The sequence below is a fragment of the Falco biarmicus genome, chromosome 8 (genome assembly GCF_023638135.1).
Source record: "Falco biarmicus isolate bFalBia1 chromosome 8, bFalBia1.pri, whole genome shotgun sequence".
NCBI lineage: Eukaryota > Metazoa > Chordata > Aves > Falconiformes > Falconidae > Falco > Falco biarmicus.
This window is the reverse complement of record NC_079295.1, coordinates 6,752,683-6,768,875: the sequence shown is the minus strand read 5'-3', so window position 1 is coordinate 6,768,875 and position 16,193 is coordinate 6,752,683. Positions and strand designations below refer to the sequence as shown.

Here is a 16,193-nt window from a genome sequence, read left to right as displayed (position 1 = left end):
CGTTGCTTCATCCCTCACAGTCAAGCTGCAAGCAAGCAGATACGCTTGCTTTGCAGAGACTGGTTTTAAATATGTTAAACCATGGGATCAGCACTTGAACGACCCACGCTACAGACCATAAGATTATACCTACATCCATTTTATAAGCTGATTTCTGATGTCAACTGCCCCTCTGTACCATTTGATAACTTGCATGTGTATTTCCACATTTAGTTTTCTCTGGAGCGCCTGCAGCTGTTAGGAGGTGTGGGATCACAGATAGGCATTTCAGCTGATACAACCACCACTGGAGCAGGGATCATCTTCCTCTTGACTCTTTCTGCCCTACCAGTTTTTCTCACAAGGCACCACAAATTAACACACCAGCTACAGGCAGGTTTTGAACCTGCCACCCAGGCAGTCAATTCCACCATCATTATTGGCACAACCAGACTGTACTTCTAATATTTCCACTAAGCATTTGGTATTTTGATTTTTCCCCCTCTTGCATGTTTCTAGCTTCCATTTTTTTCCAACCCAATCAACATTTTATTTCATCCATGGGTTATAACAAATGCTATCCTCATTTACATCATTCCTGCACTTGCCAATGTTAGGGACTTCACCTGCTTTAGGATTATCTCCAAATTTAACATCTTTATACATCCTGAGTAAACACTCTGTAAAAAAACAAACAAACAAAAAAACCACCAAAAAAACCCAAACCCCAACTCACAGAGTTAAAAAAACAGAAGATAAATAAAGCACTACCTGAAAACATCACCAATGCTTAAATCCCTTATTAATCATTAACACATACCAGACCAAAATCACTAATACGTGACAGACCTGATACCATTCCCATAACTTGACAGCTAATTATAATTAAAAGCAGAGTAATAAAACAGAGCGAAGTGCAAAAAGGACGACAGCATCCTGATGACAAGCTGATGAAAAGCCCCTGAATAAATAACCAACTTGGAATCGGGTCTACATGAGGTGGTACCAGCAACCTCCCCTTCCCACACAGCCTATTCAGCATTACTCCTAAAGTCCACTGGCTTCTCCCCCACACCAGAGCAGCCTTTTTTGGTGCACACCTATAAGACAGGTGAAACGCAAGCTATCCCTGGGGCGTGCTTTGTTGTATACAATATGGGTATCAAAGTCAGTGTAGGAGCACTGGAAAAAATGAAAAATAGTGTTTGTACATGTTCGGGTTTTGTTATTTAACACCATACCCTAGGCTCAAATGCCCTGATCGTCCCGTAAGGTCTGGGATAGCCACCTGGGACTCCATCAGAACCTGACAAAGGCAAGGAGCTCAGATAAACCCAGCACTGCCCCGTGGTCCATCCAAGTCCTTTAAAGAAAAGAGGCTGTGTAAGCTGTTATACACTGGGCTGCTGGGCAAAGAAAGAATTTTACCCTCTTAGAACGACACCTCTTTCACATCTCACCTTGTGCTCTTTCCCACTTCCCTAATCTAGTTCCAATTTTCACCATTTTACTGATTCAAGAAATAATAACACAAATTACTGGCAGTGACTTTTTTTTTTTTTTTTGGTGTCTGGGGCCAAATCTACTTTTAAAAGCACCACAGAGAATGCAGTCTGAAATTACCAAATCTACTGAAGAAATCATAACTACCTGAAACAACATAATCCTAAGATTTGAAAATGAAGGAAATGTTCATCAATAAAGCAGTAATTGTGCAACACTGAAAAGGAAAGCGTAATTCTAAATGATGCATATTATTCATGCATTTTAAGAAAACAACATTCTTAAAATAGTCACACATCTAAATATACTGTTCAGTCCCACATTATCAAATCAGACCAGTACGTTACAATTTTAATGAAATCTAAACCAATGTTTTTGAAATAGAAAAGGTCAAATCCTTGGAATTCTCATAATAAACAAAGTTGCAAAAAAGTCACAGTCAAGTATCCGAATTTAGCAGGTGTATAATATCATTAAAAAGACTCAAGAGAGACAGTAAAAAGAGGGTAGCTGAACAATCATTACTGTAGTTTGAATGGGGAGAAACACAAGCAAACGTGGGAGAATTTGTCTTCATTAGAAAAACAAAAAAATACTCTGTTCTAGCTACTTTAAATTTCTGGTCTATGTCTGGTATGTTTGATACTTTCCCTAGTTCATTATTTGATTTAAACTATTCCTCATCCAGATTTACTTGCTTACGTAACTTACATATACTGATTAATCGATTTGATTAGAGCACAGTCCTTTAGATGACAGCTATTTAACCACATGTCTTGGATACACGGACTGTGAGTGTGTGGTTTATTTAGACCCTCTAAATACAGGGCAACTGTATCAGTCCCACTTAATCTGTCCTTGCCTTTCATTATTTAGCTCTGTAAATACCAAAAATTTCAGTTTTCAGAAGAGAACGATTTTATTCTCTGCTAAAAATTGTTGTATCACATAAGAATTTTCTTTAAAGCAGTAATTCTGACTTGAACTCCATCCAAGTCTTGCTGCCTAAGATGAGCAAGGTGCATTTCAACCTTCCCTCAGCACAAAGCATAATCCAAGCTGGCATTGCAACTGGGCTTGGTGCTGTCTCGTGTGACGTGATCAAGGCTGAAAGCATCAGCAACAAAGCCTCCTCTCTGTTCAACAGAATACAAAGAGTTCATGCAATTATCAGAAGCCTTAAGTGAGTAAATCACCTAATACATATATACACTTCTATATGTATGTGCACACACATCTACAGGAGCAGAATAAACAGCAGAAATGCTGTTCAGGCTGACTCAATACGCATGACTTGGCTTCTCTTGGTCATAACCCAAAGACACCTACAAAACCCAAAGGGCTTCTCACCTGTGGCAAGTGTAACTGGAGCCCCTCGCTGGGAATGGGCTGTCGAGACGGGGTCTGGTCCAGCTGCATGTTAAACAAGGATGCTAGGGCTGACTGAGCGGCCCGAGCTTTTGCCAGCTTTTTATTCCTTCCCGAGCCTTCAAAAGTCTGACCATCCACTGCCACAGCCATGACAAAGTTTTTTGCGTGGCTCTCCCCGCTCTCTGAGAGAAACTCGTACTTCAGTCCCGGTCGCAGCTCGTTGAGGATCATGACAGGGTTCTTCCCGCTGGCAGAGGGGTAGGGCGATGGCACAGGGAGAGGCGACTGGGAAAGGCTGCTGGCTACGGCAGACGATGGCAAACCGTAGTCCCCACTAGAGCTAAAGGACCCGTCCCCGTTGGACCCTAGGTAAAAGGAAGTATCGGAAGGAACTGGCGTTTCAAACCCATTGAAAAGGGTGTCGGGGAAGTCCGCTTGGTCGGAAGTGAAGTCTGTGTTGACCGACAGAGTCCTCCCCATTGCCAGGTGGGCTTCCGAGGCATTTGGAAACTGGACAAAAGACCGCAGAGCCTTCTCAGCAGCGTGAAGCTTGGCTTTCTTTTTCGTCGGGCCAGACCCCTCAAATACCTGCCCATTGACTTCAACTGCCATCACGAACATGGGGGCATGGACCGGCCCCGTCTGGGACAGGAGTTTGTACTGTAAACCGGGTTTAATCTCATTAAGTTGCATCAGGGCATTCTTTGGCAGAACAGGGCCGGGCGTTTTCTTCCTCTTCTTCGGGCGAAATTTGGAGTGGCCATTGTTGCCCTCCTCCAAAGGACGCTTTCTGCTGCTGCTGCCACCACCATTGGAGAGCTGCGCCCCCTCCCCGGCGCCTTGCCCACCGCCGTCCTTGGGGGGAACGTTGTCCACGTTGCGGTTTTCTTTAACATCGGTGCTGCTCGAACCTGCGGTGCCCAGAAAGAGTAACTTACAATGCCTTCGTTGCAGGACCTTGTAAATGCAAAATTTATAGATTCCTTTATCTCTCTTTGTAACTGGTTAAGTGATGTGTGCTCACAAGTTAAATGTTTTGCAATGTGATTAGAAATAATAATAATGATAATGCAATATAACCTCTTGATATTTCAAGAAATAACACACAAGAATGGTTTTCAAACTATGCACTTGATACAATTGTCTAGCAAAAAACACTGCAGCTTTTTTTTTAATTATTATTATTATTATTATTATTCGCATTTAAATCATGCTGGAACAAAACTTTTACTCATAAGTTACGTTTGGCCTGAAAAATGCTTTAAACCAGAAATACGTTACGGTGGCATATGCCTATAAAACAAAAAACTATCATTAATAAAACAAAAATGGATGCTTAAGACCAGTACTAGAAGATAGATATTTAATTGTACTTTATTCTTAATTTAGTCATGCTACATTTTTATTTCTTCAGTAATTTTAGTTGCTCAAATTGAGAAATTACATAAATAAAGCCTGAGCCATTAGGCAGTTCTTTGGTAGGCACCGCAACTGAAGACTGTTTGAATGCTTCTGTTTCTCTTTAGCTATTCCATAATCTCTGAATTAAATTCTTTTTTATGCTTTTCCTAGATGTTCATATCACCTCACCCCAATTTGCTCAGGAACTACAGCTGCCTGCTGTGCCAGCATAACCACAAGACTACTTTATACAGAGCCTTCTGTTAAGAAACTTTATTTTGTCATTTACAAGCTATTTTGTAATTCCTTGCAAAGAAGAAAACTGCTGTCACAGAGCTACAGGCCCCAAACTCATGATAAAGATCCTCTCTTACGATTATGCAGAATACAGGAAGTGTGACAGAAGCTGCACAGTCATAATGATGATATTTTAATGGGGGGAAAAAAAGGTATTGTAATATTAGTGTAACGATTTATTTTCTAAAGTAGAAAGTTGGGGTAATGATGTCAGAAATATATTTAAAGAATTATATTTGCTATAACTGCAAAGACCTCATTTTTACCCTGATAAAGAAACTAAGAATATTTATTATTTCTGCTTCATATTGGCATTTGTGAATGAAAAGGCAAATTTAGTAGGTCAAGCCTTTCTAACTCTTCTGTTCCAAAACTTCAAAGTATCTATATTACATCTACACTGATACTACATAATAAATATTAATTGAAATGTCAGCAAATCAAGGTGGAAGCTCTCTTTCAAAGTGACAAATTTCAGCCACACTTTAAGTTTTCCCTAAGAATCCCCTACCATGCACACATCACTTTGCCCAGGTTACAAAGCTGATGGAATGGTTACTAAATTTTCATTTATAACATCCTCCAGCAAAAGCTCGATAGGTTACTCCTTTCGGTGCTCGAAGAGAAAAAAAGAAGAAAAAAAAAGATCAAAAGAAAAAGCCAAGTTGGGACACATTTTGTTAAATCACAGTAGCACAACAAAGAATTGTACAGTACTGAACATCAAATTCCAGTCAATTAAATTTGGTCAAGAACACAACACTAAATATTCTGAGGCACATCACTGGTAGAAATCTGCTAAATTTAATAAAGTATCTCCTGTAATGTTCAACCACAAATTATACTGTCTGCAGAATGCATGCTGTACGTTCATGCACATATATTCTTTATTTTTATATATATGTGGTGAAAGAATCTAAGGACAAAGAGTTATTTTTAAAAATCTTTCCTTACAATGAGTTTCTTACCTGAAGCTGTAATCTCAAAAAATTACATCTCATCTAAACCAGCATTTCTGGAACACTGCTCTTAACAGTGGCACCAGGAATTTGCTATCAACCAATATGACCTTTAGGCTAAACAGAAATCATTTAGTTAACACTGATTATCTTTCTTTTTCTACGAGACTATTACCAGTGGAAACCACAGAAGGAAAATATGAGTTGAATAGACTCCAGCTGAACATAAAAGAAAACAACTTTTGCATGTGAGTATGGCAGCCGAAGGAACTCCTTAATCCATCTCATGACACAGGTAGGGGAAACGATGCCCTGACAGAGAGGGGGGACTTGTAGGAAGCAGGAAAGGAACTTGCATGCTTACCTTGTCTCAACAAGAAAGAAGGGAAGAAAACTACTCCTTGCCTGAGAGCTATCAGGCTTGTTATCTTTGGAGAACCTGTAGGGTGGAAGAAACTAGGAGAGAAAGCAAGCAGGGAGCTAGCAGCCTGAGTCAAACCCAGAGACCATGGAAGCAGCAAGTTTCTACATCACAGAGGTGACCCAAATCCAAAAGACTTTCCGTGCAAACCAGAAGGACTCAGGTTTGTTTCAACCCACAGAGTCACTGGACTGCAAGAAAGAGTAACTGCTTCTCAGGCTGAGGGTGAAGATGTGCTTTTGGTCCTTTTCTTTAGCCTGTCCTGCCCAGCAGGGGTGAGGTCCTCTAATTACCTTAGGGCTGGAGAAGATCTGACAGATTAGTCAAAGATTAGCTATCACCACCAGTTCAAGTCAAAGAAGCCATCTCATTTAATCTTGTCCGTATTTAGACATGGAGTAACTCCTCCAGCCCAGTCTCTCCCCACTGTTCAGAAACAGTTCTCCCTTTTCCAGGCATCTCACCTTGCTAGAGAAGTTAAGAACGGCCCTGCTAGCTCACCCTCACCTTGTCCAGCTCATCACACGTGACAGGGCACCCAGCAGACCCCAAAACCAGAGCAAGGACACAGTGGCCCCTCCCCAGGGCAGCCTGCCAGCCCACAGGGAGCCACAGCTCTGGGCTGTCCCAGACGGCATGGCAGGGAGGCACTGATGGGGGTTGTTCCCCCCCCTCCCCGAGAAATTTTTCTAATTGCTTTTCAAGACTCCATAAACCCTTAATATCCACAATGTCCTGGGCAACGCGTTTCACAATTTCATTACACATGGCATGAAAACATCTCCCATTGCTTGCTTTGAACCCCTATTTGCTAATCTCATTTAATGCACCTATCATTTTTTGTTTGCTTTTTTTTTTAATTTGATGATTCCAATATTAAACGCCCTGTGCTGTGCATGATTTTACAGACCATTTCTATTATTTCAGCCTTGTCATCCTTCCTCTATACCACCAGGCTCTAACTGTCCCTCGTCCTGAGGTCGTCCTCTTCTTCTCAGAGCAGCTCCTTACCTCCCTGCATGCTTTCTGACATGGAAGAAGCAGACCCACAGCCTGATGCACTGCGTATTTGATGCTCTAGCTCTTTTCTGAAGTCTTTTTCGTTCTGGTAATATGCTGGTTTAGAGACCATAAGACTCTGGGGAGTCTCTCACTCATTCCAAAGAGATTGAGGGAGGGCATCCTCACCCCCCCAGAAGCTCTGGGTGATTCAGGATCCCACCACAGCTCAAGCCCAGAGCATCAGGACTCAAAAGGAGCAAAATTTTGTTGCTCTAAAGCAGAAGTCATGGCACGTGGACCACCACTCCAAACTAAAAAACAGTTCAGATAACTTCAAAATCTATCTTGGAGACCACTGTTAAGCATTGCACCACCAGCATCACAGCTAAAATAAGGCAACAAAATGAGAACTGTGAATGTTAAACAAAGCATAAAATACAAAGCATAGGAGAATGCCAGCACGAGGAAAAAAATTACCATCTGAATTATATAAAAAAAAATATCTCTGTGTTCAGTAATGGATGCTCTTCATTATCCTTTTTTCTTTTTTATTAAACTTCTAATGGGACTGACAAGAGACCATATGTTACTGCTGTACGTCTTGCCTCAGAAAGGTTACAGTCTTGGTGGATCTGCTAACATACCCAAAAATCAAGAGATTTAAAAAAAGCCTAGTCCTAGATTTTAAATATACTTTCAAGTCTATGCATTTTACAGTCTTTAAATAAGTTTTCAAGGAATGAATGATTTAGAGAGCCCTTTGAGGTCCATCACGGCTGCTGCGTATTCAATACTTTAAAGTAACATTAATACAGATAAACATTTGACAATGGGATCCTGTTTTCCTAAACGTTAATACTACCCATGATTTAAGAATAAGACTTTTTTCATAAGAATAGCAGATATTCTAAAAATATCTGGCAGCTTTGACTAGACATTTGACTGACGTCTGTAGAAGCTGCCTTAGTAAATATCATAGCTGACAGCATCACATGCCAACAACTTCAGTGGAAGAAAAGTCCTGCCCCTGAAATCTTGTTTGAGACGCTTTCAAACCCGAGAACACTCTAAAAAGTAAAGAGGCACAGGAAATTTTCATGCCAATAAAGAGAAATTTCTGTCCGAGTTTGCTGGTTTATTTTTGGTTTTATTACCAGTAATTAACAAGTGTCTGAAATTAAGATGCTTTTTCCATTGGGTACTTCCATTACCTGTTTGCTGAGAGACAGCACTCCCCCTGCTCTATCTGATCTGGAGCACGCTTAATTAAATTTAGATGACTCTTAGCGGAACCAAAAGATGTTTCTACCTACCCCTTACACTGCTGCTCTCATTTACTGGCCTGGGGAAATTTTAAATAACTCGTGTTTTCATAAAAAGCAGGCAGAAAAAAACATGTGATGTCTTTTGAGCATCTTTTTAGAAAAAGGGAGAAAATGATCAGCAAGAAAGGTCAGGACAGCCACACGCTAGTATCCCAAGTGTTCTGCAAAATGCCCCCCTTCTCCCTTACCCATAAGGTAATCGATAAGTATAGGCAACAGGGTGAATTTACACCTAGTAAATTACTTATTTCTATTGTACTGATGCTTCTGCAGGGCTCTCCGATTCGACACTGAGATAAAATGCAGATGGGCTTCTGGCACAGATTCCCGGGGCATTCAGAGTGTTGCAGACAACCAAATAAAGCAACAGAAACCAGATAAAAACTTTTCAAAAAATTTTGTTTAAATCTTTCCCCTATTCTCTTGTAACATCTTCTCTACGATGAACAGATGAAGGAGGAAGACTTTAAAACCTGAAGCATGAAACATTGTATTTTCTCAAGGATATTAATATCACCTCATCACTGTCATGCATTTCAGCTGAACCAATGCAATTTTAATTCAGGCTGCTGCTGCAGAGCAATTCTAGTTACGCAACTGCCAGCTACAAATATTGCATATGCCCACCTTCCCTTCCTGTAAGATACTTCCCCAAAAAGGAGTTACATAAACTAATAAAAAATTTAGTAGGCAACTTCTGATATCACACTTCACAATCTTAAGAGATACAAAAATACAGAAAGACAAAAAACTTTTTTAAAAAAACTTTGCACAAATCAAGGTGAAGAACTTAAGAATATTAACTTTGATTTCTCCCTGACAAATGCGATGATTTAACTTTAAAATTCATGTTTGTGTGGGCCTACAGATGCAGGAAAGTCTTCTTGCACCTTCTATTAACCGGGCTCATCCAAGTAGTTATTTCTTGGATATATATATACAAGTTGTTATCCGTAGCTCCCTTTCAAAAACATGGTACAGATGACACTAAAACATACTTCTAGAAGACAACTGCAGTAAGACAAATGCATGCCCCAAACCTACAACAACTCCAGGGAGCCAGCCCCCCGACAAGACAAAAAGCTCAGTGAATGGTTTCCCACTTTGATGCACTAACACACACCAAAAAACCCAGAAGCAGACAAAAATTGAATGTTTGGCGTAAGGACACTTATAGAATGCATCTGTAAAGAGGTGATGTTTTCTCCAGCTCAGGAAGGCACCTTTTATTTATGCTCAGATAGACTCCTTATTGAGATAAGGGGGTGCTTTATCCAAGAAATTATCTTATGTGAATTATCCAAACACAGCTCTTTCTTTTCTGAAGTCCTCCTTAAGGACTTGGAAATAGCTAAAGAATCCATCTGAAGTTAATTTCTTTTATACCAACAAAAAGAAAGTGTTAGCAAGCATATTTCTGAGTTTCAGTCAGAGAAAAAAGATGCATTCTAGGCCAGATAATATTTTTAGGGTTGGGTTTTTTTGGGTTGTTGGGGGTTTTTTTTGAGTGGGGAGGGGTTTGGAGGAGTGAAGTTGTTTGAGTGTTTTCTAATTTTTAAGCACAATGATCTGACTTCTTTATCTCCCAATTAAAATGTTCTGTAACTCCTTCAGACTGAACTACAACTCTCCTGGCTCCAAAGCCTCCTACACTGCTGGGCTTTGTTGGCTTTGCCAGAGATGCACCGTTTAGCCATTGCCACTCAGGGGAAGCAAACACATTTGTTATTATATCATATACAACTATTTACAGTCAGGCACAGCACAACAGCATAGCAGCAACAGAACATTTCTCTCATTCATTAAAAAAAAAAAAAAAGATACTTGAAAGGCCAATAATAGTAAAAATATTTTTATAATATGTTAATGAAAACACTTTTCTCCACAGGTTATCAGATCCTAATTATACCACAGAGTTAGTACCCTCGCAGCACTTTGCCAGTGTATGCATCAAAATGATCACTGTATTTGGCTATTTTTGTGCGTAAACACAATTCAATAACTCAGTAGCTCAGGGCTGAAACAATCAACATTTAATGAGAATAATCAGCTATGCAAGACCTGCGGGGAGCTCTTCTAGCTCCTCCTCTTGCTTCTCCTTCCTCCATTTCTGCTTTCCCTCATTTATTTTGTACACTACAACTCCACCTCCTTAGTCTCACCCTTCCCGTCTGAATGGGCCCTAACCTCTGGCATCAGCACAAGCAGTATTCTCCCTCTCTTCTTCATTGCTGGTTCAAAACAGGGGAATATTTTGTTTGGTTAGTCAGTTGTTGGAAGAAAAATATGAGACACAAGGTATTACGAGACTAGCATATAACCACGTGTATTTAAAACACTTCTACTGCAAAAGCTCCGGTTCACTCTTCTATACTGTGCTTTAAAAACACACAAAGAAATAATTTTAATTTGTGATTCCGAAGTTTCTCCGCTGTCATCCCTGTGCTCATGAGAAAAAGTCACCTTTGGAAATTATTACATAGTTTATGACTGTGTAAATAAACACATCTTACTCATGTTTTCTTCATCGTCTACATCCATTGTGAAAGATTTTTGCTCGTTTCTTGGCTGGCGGAGACTGCTTCTGTCTGGAAAACAGAGAGAGGGATATTTAAGCTTTAAGGTACCAACTTACAAGACAAAGTATTAAATCTCCTTTAAAAGCAGCAGCCTTGGCACTGGCTTTGCTTTGGTCCATGGGTTTTGCTAATTTTTCACATAGTATCTCCCCAAAGTGACTACTTCTGTAGCTGAGGTACACTCTGCAGAACTGCAGATTCAACAAGGTCTGCAAGAATTCGGGGGTTTGTATGATGAACTACATTTTTTTTAATCTGAAAGAGTATGTGTTTATCTCAATACTTTATCTCACTACTGGGGTTTGGGTTGTGGGGTTTTTTTAACTCCAAAGTAACATCAGATCCACTGTGCAGGTTACCACACAGACAATTCAAGCAACCAGAACACTGAAGATGCCTTTTTCTACCCAGCATGAAACTGATGAACACCTGTTCAGTTTGGTTAAATCCTGACCCAAGATATCTCCTAAAACTGAGAGGATCAACAACCAAAAGATGTAGCCCCGTATCAGGTGAAGAACAGAGTGAGTAATGTAACCCTCTCTCCTCCATGTGCATTTTCTTATTAACTGAAACATTCAGACGATACTACATACAGGTTATCTGGCTGTGGGGTAACAGATTTTATTAACCACAGGTACTTCTATTTCAAGAGAGTCGGATCTAAAGGTGAATATAAGCCTGTGACATATAAAATATGTCACCTACCTAGCAATTGGTTTGAAAGAAGGCAACGCTTTTGCCAAATCAAAAGCACTAATTTTAGGGCAATGGGTTTTGTGGTTTGGTTTTTTTATTATTCCAGTTTGGGTTTTCCTGAAAACTAATCAAGTACATCATTTCTGTTGCTTTCTAGGTAACTGCTCCAATCTCATGATGCCACGAGTGCTCCAAAAGGGAGCACTGAACCCCAAAACCATGCAGAGGCTTACACTTTTAACAAAAGATCCATTATTACAGTGAGGAAAAAGTCATGGAGCATTAACAGGCTTTGCATTCTTACACTGCAGTGTATCAAACCACGGAAATTTGTCTTGTACTTGCCAATCTGTTGAATGGTGTGCATCTGCCTCTGAGCTTTTCTGAAACATTAACAACTAAGCATTGTGCTTTCTACATTCTGCACTGCAATATTTTTTTTAAATTAATGCATTTGTTTTCTGCTGATTTTTACCACAACTAAGTATTTGGAAAGTACCTTAAGAGAGTAAAGTCCAGTACAAATGCAAAATCGTTCTGTGATCATCTAGTCTCATGTAACATCTGTAAACTTTGACTCCTTTCGCTGATTAAATCAGATCACATTAAAATTGAAATCATATTTTTACATGCATCTTTGATCCTACTCCAAAACTATTATGAATAGTCCACAGAAATCACAGGGCGAAACTTCAACCTTCTTTTGTTATTCCCAATAGTACAATTATCTCCCAGCAGAGTTTCACTCTTTTACTTAGTTTACTTTTACCATAGACAGTGTCAATTCTAATTACCTATGGATAGTTTACTTACACTGCACATATCTTAAAAGTTTAAAATTGCATGGATGCTTTTAGGTAATTGTTCAGGATACCAAGAACTTGGCAGAACAAGCGATACCCAATTCAGGCCAAGGCTGTGGTCACATACACCAGATCAGATGAAGGAACTGATTCTCACCACTGGTACCTCACTACTGGTACCAGTAATTATACCTGGGCGCTGTGGCTAGGAAGAAGAGAGGCATGATGATGTCTTAAGAGGATACTGCCAGGAATGGTAACGCCTTATGAAAACAAGGGTTGAGGCTGCAGCTGGAAGGAATGGGAAAAACCAGGTAAGAAGCTGAGGCTCTTTGCGCCATCAAAAGCGTGGGAACACTGGAAGGTATGTGGCATGAAAGACGATACTTGGTTTCACGCTGCTGTATGGGCTGGCACAATTTACAGCACTCCAGTATTTGCTCTATTATATTATGATTTGCCGTCCCCTCAGTCAGGACACACATCTGTGTCTCTCATCCAGCTGCCAAAGGCAAATATTTAGGAGCTTCAATGCCTTGAGACTTCTTAAAGTGTCAGCACTGGTGGAAAACAAAGTCAGAAGTTATCAAGAAGAGGAACCACATAAACCAACATGGTCACTTGATGAGGTTGACACAATAAAATCAACACTCATTTTAACATAGCCAAATGCCTACTCCGTAACAATGAATTTGTTCCATCTCTCTTCCCACCTCTTGTGGGAAAACCTAGCTCTAATCCCACTCTATATTAAAAATGTAGTCAGCTTTAGCTAATAAACGAAAGGCAGAATGCTGTACTGATGTTGTTCTTAATGCACAGATTGCATACTATAGTAATCTGAGTGCATAATACATAATTACCATGTTTTGCAAAGAGAAACTAGACATTCCACCCCTATTTATTATTTTAGTAGACGCTTCACGTAAAGCATGCAAAAGCATGGTGCAAATCCAGAGCCCAGGTCTAAATGCCAAACATAATGAAACACATTGCTCTGTTTTGCTCTTTTTTTAAGTCAATTTCATTTTATCTTTGTTAACATAAGAAAAAAAACCCAGGAACACAAAAACTTCCATCCAAGAATGAAAGATTGAAATCAGAAACAAATAGTACAGCTAATTGCTCAATTGTATCCATGCAGATAATGCGCATGCAGTCCTCCAGCACTGCAGCTGCAGAAGCAGCACTGACCAGCCCTGTAGTCCAAACAGCTGGCTGAACCATCAGCCCACTAATCAACACACTCAAACTTCAGCAATGAACTGCCAGGAGACGATGTAGGAACAGGATCACTGCATGACTTGCCCAGTGAAACTGACACTTCAAAAAAAAAAGGTTTTTGTAAAACTGCAACCACTGGCACATAGGTGAGTAAAATGTAAATGTTAAATGCATATATTGGAAACATCAAGAAACTTGTAGTCCAAAAATAACTATCAGAAACTAAGAAACGAGCAATAATGTTAAAATACACATACAGGCGCGTAAGTTTGCAACTTTAACATCCATGCTAAATACTGTTATTCAGTAATTTAAAACAATGAAATCTGTTTATCCTCTACTAAGCGAATCCTCAGCACACTACTCTTTGCAATATTTACAGCTTACTTTTCACAGCAGGAGCTAGGCAGCCCTTAATGAAAATGTAAAATGTGCCTTTAGCAATCATTACACTAATACCATGCCTCTAATAGTAGAATGAGAAAGAAATGTACGTTTGTCACCATTTCACAGTTTCAAAAACAAAGCTCACATGCTTGCAGATATCCTGAATCTCCTACCACCACCACAAAATGTTTATGACCATCCCAGTTTGTGACCTGAACGAGTGTCTGTGCTCACACAAGACAATTCCTGTTCACTCCACAACCCTGTCTGGAGAAGACCCTGATTTAAGTAACTAAGAAGATTCTGCACAAACAGGGAGGAGAGGTAGTAACAAAAGATGCAAAACCACCACACTTCTGAGCACAATGAAGCTGTTCAGATCCCCCAATAGCCAGACAGCATAAACGCAAGCAGATTGTAAATATATGACAACTAAGACAAACAGTGAAACTCCTCCCTAACTTTGTCACTAGCAGTGCACATTTCAAGGGGCACAAAGCTAAAATACCTGACCCACACACACTACTTCTCCCAAGACTCCCAGGAGCATCTAAAACAAATCACAGGATTTCCACAATATTTTTATTTATTTTTTTTTAAAATCCAAACACTATGTAACAAAATGACTATGTAAACTCGATCTTACATGCATCAAAGCTTTAGGTAAACTGTGGGTTTCAGAGTGGTAATCTCTCTTCCATGCCCTTGACATCATTCACCTTGTGTACTACCACCTCTCTGCTGGTCCATAACAAATCCTGTTTTCCAAGCAACGTGCGCATATTCAAAGAGCTTCTTAGACCATCACTTCCAGCCTGGCTACACGTACATGCGCTCATCCTCTATGCAAGGGGTTGCTCTCCTTCCTCCATCCCTTTAGCCCCACAGAAAACATCCAGCCCAGCAAGACCAGTTTGAACTTCACACCACTGTACCACCAGGCTTTCATGTGAGCACTACCACACCAGAATCGAGCTCCTTGTAAGGACCCGGAGAACTGTAATATTATCCTCTCAAATCCTACCCCAGAGCTTTCTCCTGCTGCAATGCCCAAGGGTCCTAAAAACTGCTACTCAGGAGCAGGTCTGTGAGCCCACGTCACATTGCTGACCTTGCCCTTGTGACACCATGTAATGCATACCCTTTGCATTTCCTCCTGTGCCACTAAAACCAACAGACTTTATCATGGTTGTTCCATTCTCATTCTCATGTGTCATTTGACAAAGTATGAGACAACTCTAACCCCAATGCAAACCCCTTTAGCATCAGAGGACCACTGACATACTTTAGATGGGCTATTCCTCATCCGAGCTAAAATACTCAGGATGACCTGAGGGTGATGCAGAGCTTCTCATGATGTTTTATCCCAGCCGCAGGCTACCGCAGCCACAATCCTGGCTACTTCACTTCAGGCTGGCTAGCAGAGTCCCTGTCTTGTGACAGCATCTGTCCCAGTGCAATAGTGGGGGAACAAACAAACCAGTACCTAAAGTTGCCATAAACTGATGGGTTTTACTACACAGAGTAAAACAAAGAAGTCACCTCAATCACTCTTTGTCTATATAAGAGTTTAGGAGTCAAAAAAGCCTTTCAAACGTCCAAGTGGGAACTGATCAGAGTTCCCTTTCTTTCCAACTTCAACAGCCTCTGGATTTTATCCATACACTGAAATACATCCTGCTGTGCTGAAAGAGGCAACTGAGCTGCCTCTACTGCTTAATACTGAAAGAATTACCAGCCTTTTCACTGCAGGTGATTGTGTTGCTATGCTAGTGTGTTATGCTGAACAAGAAATTGCAAATGTGTGTATTATTTAACATTGGCAAGTATTTTTTTTTACTGCTTTTCTTGCCGTACAGCCTGTCCCTAGACCCACTGTCGCCAGGGGCCAGAGCAGCAATGCGTACTTGGCATTGATGCAAACAAGTGTCAGCAATAACCAACGAAAAACTTACTGATGAAGGATGAGTGAAAGAACTGGGAAGGGAAAAGAGTTATTTTCCAGAGAAAGTCAGAAGAAACGCCTACAGCTTGGAGACAACTGCTTTCACGTAGGATGTGCGTGCCTGGGGGTGCAGCGGGAGGAAAGGAGGACAGCACGCCCAGGCATCTTACTTTGTTTTTTGTTGGGAGTGCTACACAAATGAAAAGCCACAGACACTGAGCTGTTGAGATTTCCCTAGTCCCAGCTGGGAAGCAACAGATTTTGGAAAAAAGACACCACTTCAGAAAATATGAGACGT

General features: G+C 40.4%; 1 protein-coding gene across 5 annotated transcripts in view; it reads right to left on the bottom strand.

The window, feature by feature from the left end:
* The window catches only part of ADARB1 (adenosine deaminase RNA specific B1), an 87,936-nt gene that overhangs the window by 37,036 nt on the left and 34,707 nt on the right, over positions 1-16,193 (bottom strand). For all 5 annotated transcript variants that reach the window (XM_056350094.1, XM_056350092.1, XM_056350091.1 and 2 more), the window contains 2 exons: positions 10,772-10,846; positions 2,833-3,764 (listed from right to left, as the gene is read on the bottom strand). In XM_056350094.1, coding sequence (XP_056206069.1) covers positions 2,833-3,764; positions 10,772-10,799 — 960 coding nt within the window. In that variant the 5' untranslated portion in view covers positions 10,800-10,846. The remainder of the gene's footprint in view (positions 1-2,832; positions 3,765-10,771; positions 10,847-16,193) is intronic.